At 45.9% G+C, this 10,420-nt stretch overlaps 2 protein-coding genes across 3 annotated transcripts; both read left to right on the forward strand.

The window, feature by feature from the left end:
- Nucleotides 1-78: 78 nt before the first annotated feature.
- Nucleotides 79-5,672, forward strand: khsrp (KH-type splicing regulatory protein). 2 transcript variants are annotated; one of them, XM_011612454.2, is made up of 18 exons: nt 79-287; nt 1,062-1,164; nt 1,248-1,301; nt 1,384-1,420; nt 1,585-1,643; nt 1,742-1,813; nt 1,903-1,960; nt 2,051-2,198; nt 2,352-2,450; nt 2,541-2,654; nt 2,742-2,844; nt 3,292-3,413; nt 3,512-3,799; nt 3,870-3,970; nt 4,069-4,157; nt 4,271-4,474; nt 4,663-4,844; nt 4,943-5,672. In XM_011612454.2, exons 1-18 carry the CDS (start codon nt 198-200, stop codon nt 4,946-4,948), a joined length of 1,929 nt encoding a protein of 642 aa, XP_011610756.1. In that variant the 5' UTR covers nt 79-197; the 3' UTR covers nt 4,949-5,672. The 2 variants fall into 2 exon arrangements, with proteins under 2 accessions (XP_011610756.1, XP_011610758.1); XM_011612456.2 differs by having other exon boundaries at nt 4,069-4,142.
- A 386-nt stretch (nt 5,673-6,058) lies between these two features.
- Nucleotides 6,059-10,393, forward strand: dcaf15 (DDB1 and CUL4 associated factor 15). The gene is made up of 13 exons (XM_011612450.2): nt 6,059-6,216; nt 6,665-6,762; nt 6,843-6,981; nt 7,095-7,201; nt 7,306-7,451; nt 7,531-7,692; nt 8,323-8,880; nt 8,966-9,057; nt 9,139-9,261; nt 9,377-9,459; nt 9,527-9,631; nt 9,718-9,833; nt 9,910-10,393. Exons 1-13 carry the CDS (start codon nt 6,121-6,123, stop codon nt 9,963-9,965), a joined length of 1,881 nt encoding a protein of 626 aa, XP_011610752.2. The 5' UTR covers nt 6,059-6,120; the 3' UTR covers nt 9,966-10,393.
- Nucleotides 10,394-10,420: the final 27 nt, after the last annotated feature.

Consider the following 10,420-nt stretch of genomic DNA (forward strand, 5'->3'; position numbering starts at 1 on the left):
TATTGGACGACATCAAATCCGGAAGTACATATTTCATTGTCCGGCGATTGGTTATTTTAAACCACTGACGTTCACCGGATGTACATCCACATTGGACTACCTTGGACGTCGCTGTTTGCCTTCCCGCTTCTGCGCATCTCTTCCCGGCTAAAGCTTTTTATCCTTTCCTTGTATGTTTTTGGTTCTTCGTGCGCAATATGTCGGATTACGGCGCTTTATCTACTAATGGAGTCGGTGCTGGAATGAAAAAAGACGCTTTTGCTGATGCGGTACAACGAGCCAGACAGGTAACGTCTATTAGGCCACGCTTGGAGTCAACCGGCGAGACAAGTAGCTAGCTGGTGGGACATTTCAGCTAGCTTAATTGTGCGGTACATTAGCTCTAGCTAACTAACAAGCCAGTGCACTCGCTAACAACAACAATGCATCCAGTTGGATTGTGTGGAACTAATTAGGAGCTGTAGCATTCTTGTTCATGACTTACAGTAAAAAAATTATTCTCAACTCGAAATTTTGGGTGGCGGCTGAAGTTCTATAAACTAGACTTCTTCACAATGTCAGCTAGGCTAGCTTAGCATCTATGTGTAGAGGCTAGTTGATTGTGTTGTTATACGGCTTTTAAATCTTGGTTTTACTACAATTACACGATAACCTTTCATGTGCATCGTGTTCGATTTAAACCTTAATATACTGGTAAGTAGCGCCAGACGTCCCAACTTAATGTTTTCTGGTTGGGCAGAGAAGATATAGAAAATATAGAAATCGATGTATCGCTAAATTTGGCTTTGGTGAAGTTTACATTAAAATATTATCAGATGCATTTCAAAATGTAATATTGAGAACACCTCGATGGTGCAGTGGTTAGCACTGGAGCCGGGGGGGGGGGGGGGTCCTCTCAGTCCAATATTCGGGAACAGGCTAATTGGTAACTGGATTAGGTGTGAATGTAAATGGCTCTTCTTTTCTCCGTGTTGGTCCTGCCATGCGCTGGCAGCCTGTCCCTGTTTACACCATCTGTTGCCCGTTTTAGCAAACACTTCATCAGCTGCATGTGTTTATAGATTGCAGCTAAAATCGGTGGAGAGGGTGCACCTCCAACGAGCAACAACGGAGGTGCTGAGAACTATCCTTTCATAGCAAAGAAGAGATCTTTGGAAGGAGGAGGTAAAAGCAACACTCAAAAGCACTTCAATGCCGCCTGTCTGTGCTGTGAGACTGATTTTCTTTGAACTTTCTCTCGTTTTCAGATGGGCCAGAGGTTAAGAAGGTAGCCTCGCAGAGTGAAATTGATTCTTCGTTGTGTATGTTTTAAAAAAATCTATTGCAATCCTACTGCGGTCTTTACAATTTCTCGTCACTCACTGCCTTTTCCTCTTCTTACAGCCATAGGGGCACAATTGGCTGCCCTCTCCCAACAAAGGTATTTTTTATCTATAATGCCACTATTACACCTATTTGACTGTTTCTTCATGGACAAGAATTTGTCCTGATTCTGTTGTTAGAAAACAACAATTAGATTCTGCATTCCTCTGCAGGGAACACTGAAAATTGAGGATTATGTTCATGTTGTAATTTTGTTTGTAGTGTTGGACCCTCTGCACTCACAGAAGAATGCAGTGTGCCTGATGCTATGGTTGGACTCAGTGAGTATATAAGCATATATACATTGAATTCATGATGCACTTTAGCCTTACCTAATGTTTATACTTTAATCTACACATCTCTATTTGTCTCCATGAAGTCATCGGGCGAGGTGGTGAACAAATCAACAAAATCCAGCAGGAATCTGGTTGCAAGGTCCAGTTTGCGCACGGTGAGCTGTCTATTATTTTGCCTAATCTGTGTGTTAAAAGGTTTTATTGCTGTTATTAGGTATATAAATATTTTTGCATTTGTTCTCAGACACTGCTGGCCTTCCAGAAAGAAGAGTTTCTCTCACCGGGCCACCAGATGCCATACAGTAAGCAAATGTTCCCAATGCACAGGTTGATGCTACACTGGGCACATTCTATCGTGACCTCACCTTTCCTTCGTATGATGTGATCTCTAGACGAGCCAAGGCACTTATTGATGACATCGTCTCAAGGGGCCATGAGTCGCCCAATGGGCAGCCAGGCTCCATGCATGAGATGATAATCCCAGCAGGCAAAGCCGGCCTAATCATAGGCAGAGGAGGAGAGACCATCAAACAGTTGCAGGTACGGCTAATGGAGCTTCTATGGGACAGTGTTGGGCTTAATTTTACTATAGAAGGTTGGGGATGAGAGGGGAAATAACACTGTAGTCAGTATGATGCATCTTTAGTCTAATTACTGTGTGTAATCCAACAAATCTTTACTGAAATACCGCAGGAGCGAGCTGGAGTTAAAATGATTCTTATCCAAGATGGATCCCAGCCCCCCAACATTGATAAACCACTGCGCATCATTGGAGACCCCTACAAAGTGCAGGTAGATACTGTGGGGGTTGGTTTGGTTGGCTGAATTGGTGACGCCCAGAGATCACGTGTGATACGACCTGTGTTTTTGCCTCCTGTTCAGCAAGCAAAGGAGATGGTGAATGAAATTCTTAGAGAGAGGGATCATGCTGGATTTGGAGAGCGGACTGAATATGGATCGAGGATGGGAGGAGGAGGTGGCGGCAACGGCATTAATGTACGGAAGACGCTTTTGGGCACAGTGGGTGATGTGTGAATTCATAATATATTTAACAAATTCTTTCAATGGTCTCTACTCTTACAGATAGCTGTGCCCCGACACTCAGTGGGGGTGGTGATTGGACGGAACGGGGAAATGATCAAAAAGATCCAGAGTGACGCCGGAGTTAAGATTCAGTTCAAGCCAGGTGAGCATGATGATACAAACGGTTCTACACTTACTCCGCTCAGTTGTGCACACAGGGACCCTACGTACACACAAGTATTTGTGGTTCTGCGATGGTTCTGCTCTTGATTCTAAAATGCAGATGTTGCCGTTGCCCCTAGTTTTATCCTCTGAGAACGTGAATGAAGCGGTGATGGGGTGCAGTGTGTCGGCGGCTTGGTTGAAATGATGTTTCTTGGTTCATTATTCATCAGCCACCCGCGGTCTGCGCACCTCCGCCAAGCAGCCTTTTATCAGTTAGAACAAAATAACTGCAGGTATAACGTGAAATTTCCAGGAAATGTTGACGCTGGACCAAGGAACGTACAGACGGCTACACATAAAGCGACCTGTGTTATCTTGTATTACTCCTTCTTTAACAATAAATGTTTAGACACTGTTGAAGAAAATGTTCCTGTTCCCTCAACAGATGATGGTACAGGTCCTGAAAAAATGGCTCTCATAATGGGTCCGCCAGACCGCTGTGAGCACGCCGCCTCAATCATCACTGACCTTCTGCAGAGTGTCCGCGCCCGAGAAGAGGGTGGCCAGGTCAGCACGAGTTGGTCCGCAGTTCTTAAGCTCAGGTCGACGTCCTGGGTGGAACGTTGCTGCGAAATGGGCAAGACTGATGAGATCTGTCTCCACAGGGGCCCCCAGGTGCTGGTCCTGGAATGCCATCTGGAGGTCAGGGACATGGGAGGGGCCAGGGCAGCTGGGGGGGTGAAATGGCCTTCTCCGTTCCCGCTCACAAATGCGGGCTTGTTATTGGCAGAGGAGGAGAAAATGTCAAGTCCATCAACCAACAGACGGGCGCTTTCGTGAAGATGACCCATCAGCCTCCGCCAAACGGCGATCCGAATTTTAAGCTTTTCACTATCCGAGGAACGCCGCAGCAGATCGACCACGCGAAACAACTTATAGAGGAAAAGATCGAGGTACGTTCAAGCCAATATTCAGAAAGTGGGATGCAGGGTTACCTGACGGCTTTAATTTTGTGTTGTCCAGGCTCCGCTGTGTCCAGTAGGGGGTGGTCCCGGTCCAGGTGGTCCAATGGGTCCCTATAACCCCAATCCCTACAATCCGGGGCCTCCTGATGGCGCTCCTTAGTAAGTACAGCTCCAAAACCACACAAGTGATGAAAGTTTTAATGACAAGACAGATGTGTACAGCTCGCAGTGTGTTGAAGTGCTTGTGCTCTCCACAGTGGGGCAGCTCCTGGTGCCCCCCAGTACTATCCACAGGGTTGGGGGGAAAACTACCAGCAATGGCAAGATCCAGGTTCGCAAGTTCCTAGTACGTGTACATTGTTTCCCACGTCGGCACGTTTTGCTTCTGCCAATGTTTTGTATCTGCGCGCGTTTTCCCCCATCGCTCAGCAACTCTTCCGATCTTCTAACGTTCCCCAGACAAGGCGGCGGCGGACCAAAACGCAGCTTGGGAAGCCTACTACGCCCAGTATTATGGTCAGCAGCAGGAAGGCGCAATGGCGGCTCAGGCTCCAGGAGCAGCTGCACCAGCGCCGGGACACCAGAGTCAAGCAGGCCAGACCACTGGGGGTCAGCCAGACTACACCAAAGCTTGGGAGGAGTACTACAAGAAAATGGGCATCAGTAAGTGACACAGCTGTGGAAATATCATCACAATTACCCACCTGGTTTTAAACAACCTGCATTATAATGACTTTATTACTCTTACTGACCGGCACACGGGTGAGATAAGTTGTGATCTATTTCAGGCTTTTAAGCTTGAGACCAATGCGTGTATCCTACAAGTGGATTCAAACTGTTTGTCCCATCAGCTCAACCAGCTGGAGGTTCGGCAGCTGCTTCAGTCTCGGCGGTCTCCACAGCTGGAACTGCAGCTGCAGGCCAACAGGACTACAGTGCTGCCTGGGCTGAGTACTACAGACAGCAGGCTGCCTACTATGGACAAGGGGGACAGGCACCTGGACAGGTACCTGCTCCACAGCAGGGTCAGCAGGTAGATATTTGACTGAAAACTGAATTTAGCATGCTGATAATATTATCAATGTAACTTCTAATAATTTTTATATTCATGTTTGTGATCTCTCGTTTCAGGGGTAGTGAAAATTTGACTTTCCTTTGGTCTTTTTGGTGGCCACAGCAACTGTATGGACTGGTATTTTCTATCAAAAGATTTTTTTTCCAATTTAAAACACATTCATCGTTTGACCCATCGACACCTTTGCTTTCTGTGTGTGTGTTTTTTTTGTTTGTTTGTTTTTAATTGTTATTAATTAGTTTTCAACGCACCCACACCTTTTTTTAAAAAAATGTGAAATAGCAAGCACCCGATACAAAAGTATCATCACTGACTGACAATTAAGTTTCCCCCCTTATTGATTTCTGGCAAAAAAAAAAAAGTCATTTGAAGATATTTTGACATAAGAAAAAATGCTGGTCATCTTTTGTTTTGTTTTCTTTGGGTACTTTTTAATTTTTTAATGAAAACATTCCTGATGTTTACATTGCATATGTTTATTCCCTGGTCTTATTTGATTTATTGTATTAAATTGTAATTATATGAAATTGTAAATATATATATAGGGGATTGTGTTTGTCTGTAAAGTGTATGCTACTGAACATGTGTATAAGTTGACTTTAATAAGATTAGTAACTACCCTGCAGTATGTGGGCTGGTTTTGTGTGCATGTTTGTGTGTTTGGCTGCTTCCATCTGGATTTTTTTTCCCTTCATTGTTTTGGTTTTTTTCGTTTCCAATATGTTTGCTTACTGTATTTGCGTTTTTTAACGGTTTGTTTTTAAATACTACAATAAAAATGTTCAAATCAGTTTGCTTAGTGGTGCACGCCCTATTTTGGGAGGGGGGGGGGGGGGGTTCCCTGGCAATATTTTAAATGTCAGTTCATGGAACTCCTGGTTAAACGCTGCTGTGGAAAAGAGTGTAACTTCTTAGCGGAAGTCCTTATTTTTTTATTGTACTTTATTAAGTAGAAGCAATGATAATGCAATGATATTGGCCCTTTTTTTTTCTTTTTTTAAAATAACTTTAAGCAAGAGAAATTAGTTTAAGCAATTGTATTTTGTGTGCTTGATAACGTCACAAGATATTTTTCAAAAATCAGACTCGAAGACAATAGTTTTTTGATTTTTATCAGTGTTTTGTTTTGATTTTTGTACCGAGGGGCGCGCGAGGTATCGCGAGCGCTCTCGTGGTCTCCGGGGTCCAATCGCCTCGCGCTGCTGGCCGCGAGCAACAGTAGCTCGGTCGAGAGATGGCGCCCAGCTCGAAATCTGGGAAAGACGACGACAAACAGAAACCCCAAAAGAAACGCAAAGACCACATCGTGAAGCTTTTAACGCGGGGGAGGGTAGGTCCGAGCGCCCGAACACTGCACGGCAGGAAAGAACCGCAAATGAGCGGGGCCGCCTCCGCGAAGCGTCGTTTGTAGTAGCGGTGGTGGCTAATGCTACACAACACGAGCGGGACCTCACTGCGCTTAACGCTGCTATTTTTTGGTATTTTTCTCCTATTTAGTTGGAATCAAACATGCTTCTCTAACGCTCACCAGTGACGACCACAGCAAAGGTGTATTACAGTCATGAAACCCATGGGTTAGCTTTAGCATATGTATTGACTTGCAGTGCAAAGCTAATCGACGTACTCGATAATTATGTTAATTACTGATAGTCTGTGTTTCATATCCGTACATTTTTGGCGCCTCGAAATATTGCCAGCCTCCACCGTGCACCGTTTTGGGTTGTCTTCTCCCCCCCCCCTTGTGTTGATGTTGATATCCACTCTTGTGTGTTGTGCAGCTGTTTGGACAGTTTCCGCAGCGCCTGTTCAGAAAGTTACCCCTCCGAATCTGCGTCCCTTTAAAGAACATCGTCAGCGAGGAGTTCCTGAGAGCAGGGTCAGTGGCACATTTCTGCTCATCAACCTTAAGTGGGACTTGATTTGAAAGACGTAACGTGCGCATGTATTTTGTTTTAGACACATATTTCTGGGCTTCACCAAGTGTGGCCGGTATGTTCTGTCCTACACCAGCGACTGTGGAGAAGACGATGACTTCTCTTTCTATACCTATCACCTTTATTGGTGGGAGTTCAATCTGCACAGTCGACTCAGACAGGTGAAGACGTCCCACACAAACAAGCATCTTTCTTATGCCACATCCACGTTCGTATATTAAGTTAAAAACTCTGATGTATGCTGCTTTTTGTCACGCATGCGTATTTTCTTTAGGTCCATCATGTTCGGCTGTTTGCAGGAGAGGAAATCTACAGCGACTTGTACCTCACTGTCTGTGAGTGGCCCAATGACCGCTCCAAGATTGTCATCTTTGGATTCAAGTGAGAAAACATTGCTGAATCGTTGAGTGCCTCCACCGTTATATTGTGTCGTTGCAGAAGGCGTCTAGTGATTTCTTTTTGTTTTGCTTTCTCCCGCTTGCCAGCACACGCAGTTCAAGGTCGATTCTGATGAACTTAATGATGAGCGATGAAAACAACAGAGACATTTATGTCACCATTGCTTCGATGCCTCCTCCAAAACCATGTTCGGACTGCTGCCCTTTCCCCTCGTCCACTACGATACGAACAGGTTAAAACACACGCGGCGTTACCCCGCTGTGCGCCTCCCTTGCCTCTTTCTAATCAGACTTTATTCTTTTTGTTCTCAGGACAAGGAGAATGTCTTGAGCATGGTTATGTGCTCAACAGTAGGTACCAGGTGGTGTATCCATTCCCAACATTCCAGCCCGCTTTCCAGCTTAAGAAAGACCAGGTCATCCTCTTAAACACAAGTTACTCCTTGGTGGCCTGTGGAATCTCCCTCTGCCCAGGTAACATACACATAAAGCATTGGTAGATTTAGATATCAGCATCATTACAGCATTTGTTCCGCTTGATCCGCAGTCTAAAATATTCCAGACTTACATCAAATGTGAAACATTTGGACGTTGTAGGCAGAAACTAGTCTCACTTTAGTTTAAACTATGCTAATTATACCCAAGAAAGGAACAAGCAATTTAGATAAATACCCAATCAAGCATTTGGGGGTGTCACGCCAGGTGTTCTAATGTGTCCCATTACAGTAAACACGACTGGGGTGGTGCTTTGCTGTCGGTGCCGCCTAAAGTTTGAAATTATGAACGAAGAATTAATTAACAGATGCAGATTTCCACATTATACCTGAAAAGAAATGCTGAGAGGGTTTGGACAGTTCCAAAAAAAATCATCCTCTGCCCAGAGGTTCCTGCATCAATCTAAAGGAGCCCACAGAACTTGGCATAGGTTCCTGTGTATGAAGAGCTGATAGAAGCAAGATAGTTCTGACTTGCTCATATTTGCCAGGCACCCGGTTTCACCTCGTAAGACTGATCACGATCAACTGTGTTTTCTTTAAAATCCTTTCTGCGATTATATCATTAGCCTGACGTTTTGATTGCTGTTTTTGAATTTTTCTCTTGCAGGTAAACAGGGTCAATTGTCACAGATTCTTTACACCAAACGAGCAGCCTTGCCACACCAAGTCTCCGCTGCTCCGTCGTCTTCCTTGGCTGCTTCCTCCTCCCGAGCTCAGGGGTCACTTGAAAATAGTTCGGCGCCAAGCAGAGTAGCCCCGACCGCTTCATCTCCTAACCAGTCCCAAGCAGCCGTACGAGCCCGGGAGTTCGCAGCTGAAATTTTCAGACAGTCCCAGGGAGGAGGAGGAGGAGGAGGAAAAGAAGGTGAAAATCAGAAAGAAAGTGAGAAAAATATAGAGCAAAGAGAAGAGGGGAATTCAACCAAGAAGGGAGAGGAAGAGGGGAGGCCTTGTTTACCACAACCCTCAACACCGAGGGGATGTGCCAGTTTGCCACAGCGCTCGGAAGAAGTCATGTCTCCCGCCTCGTCTTCCTCTTCCCCTTCATCGCCTTTGACCCCGTCTTCAACCCAAGAGACCAGCCCCGGCGAGCCCGGTTACGTCAACTACTCACGCCTGCACTACCGCCTCCAACAGCCAGGAGCAGCAGAGGAGAACACAGCAGGTGAGGAGCGATTTACCCAATTATTACCACGCGATTTGGAGAGAAGCGCGACGCGTTACAAAGTCCCATGTTTCCGTCCGGCCAGGTTTCGAAGATGATAAATTTCAGCTACCTTTCACCGTCACCGACCTAAGAGGACAGAACCTACAGCTGGTCTCTGGGCCGCATAACGGACAGGTGTGTGTCAGGGCGGCTGTGGCTGCACCCCGGCGGATATAATATCGTCCAAGTTTAAATCTGACCTTTCCTCTCTGTCAGAGTGTTTGTGTGGAGCAGCTGACATTAGACTTTGAATACCTCATAAACGAGGTGATCCGGAACGATGCTGCCTGGGCCTCCCAGTTCTGCTCCTTCAGCGACTACGACGTGGTGATATTAGAGGTCAGTATACGTTAGGCTCCCTCCACCTCCCCTCATCCCACTGGCCTCCAGAAACATAAAAGAAGACCTCAACATTTCTTTATTCCTTTTGTGAGTGACATTTGGTGTGCGACAGGTGTGTCCTGAAACCAACACCGTGATCATAAACATCGGCCTGCTGCTGCTGGCCTTCTCCAACCTGGATGAAGAGCGCTGCAGGTATTTGTCTTCGCCTCCCCTCCTACTGCATTTGCCAGTCACCTCTACATTCACCTTGCATTTGCAGGCCCAGCACATTCCATTCCAACCTTCAGGTCAGCTGGGACCTAAACACGGGCGTGTGCCGTACTGTAGGCGTCGGAGACCTTACGGCAGTCAGGGGCCAAACCAGGTGGGAGACGCGCGCCCCCGCTTTCCTTGTTTTGTCACCACGTCTTTGAATGAGTCCCAATAAAGGTGCTTTACTGCTCTTGACAGCGGGAGCGTGTGGAGTTCTTACAGGAGATCCTGTGTCAACACGGTGATGAAGTGGCTGGTCCCTGAAAGCAGCTCCCGCTACATTAATCGCATGACCAATGAAGCTCTACACAAAGGTGAGGCGGTTACATCCAAAACTGTAGATATAGTCTTAAAATGAGGTTGAGTTAATCTAGACCTTCTTACTTGCAGGTGCGTCTCTGCAAGTGCTGGCAGATAGTGATCGATGTACCTGGATCGTGTTGTGAAGGATGAAGATTAAAGCGTTCTAGCAACGCAAAAGCACACAGATACGTGTTGAAGCGCTCTCCAGTACGGAGTGTGTGACCCTATTCTCAGGAAAATGTTCAGAGACCGTTGCAATATACCTTCAGAGTGTCATGTTATAACGTTGGACTGATGATTTTTATTCCCCCCTTGTGGTCAGTGTTAATTTGTCTTATTTTAAATCGGTTTTATGGTATTTTTGTTTCTTGTCCTGTGTCATTGCAACTGGCGAAACTAGGCAGGAATGGATGAAGAATTGTTTTGGGGGGGGAGGTGTCATTTTTATACCTGTGTTAAATACAACCGGCTGTATGTTTTATATTTGTGTGCATTTTGTAAATAAAAATATGCAACGCCGGCGGCCATGCGACCACAGTGGGACCTGCCAGCGTGCGCATGTGGCACCGATGCTGCTTCTGAACGTTTTGTCAGTCCA

The sequence above is a fragment of the Takifugu rubripes genome, chromosome 17, assembly GCF_901000725.2.
Source record: "Takifugu rubripes chromosome 17, fTakRub1.2, whole genome shotgun sequence".
NCBI classification, from domain to species: Eukaryota; Metazoa; Chordata; class Actinopteri; order Tetraodontiformes; family Tetraodontidae; genus Takifugu; species Takifugu rubripes.

Bases quoted from the DNA above. Each gene is read 5' to 3' on its own strand.
- dcaf15 (XM_011612450.2), top strand. From the start codon at position 6,121: ATGGCGCCCAGCTCGAAATCTGGGAAAGACGACGACAAACAGAAACCC. The intron at 7,693-8,322 runs GTAACATACACA...TTTCTCTTGCAG, and splicing joins TGGAATCTCCCTCTGCCCAG to GTAAACAGGGTCAATTGTCA. The intron at 9,058-9,138 runs GTGTGTGTCAGG...CCTCTCTGTCAG, and splicing joins CTGGGCCGCATAACGGACAG to AGTGTTTGTGTGGAGCAGCT.
- khsrp (XM_011612454.2), top strand. From the start codon at position 198: ATGTCGGATTACGGCGCTTTATCTACTAATGGAGTCGGTGCTGGAATG. The intron at 1,165-1,247 runs GTAAAAGCAACA...TCTCGTTTTCAG, and splicing joins GAGATCTTTGGAAGGAGGAG to ATGGGCCAGAGGTTAAGAAG. The intron at 1,421-1,584 runs GTATTTTTTATC...TTTTGTTTGTAG, and splicing joins GCTGCCCTCTCCCAACAAAG to TGTTGGACCCTCTGCACTCA.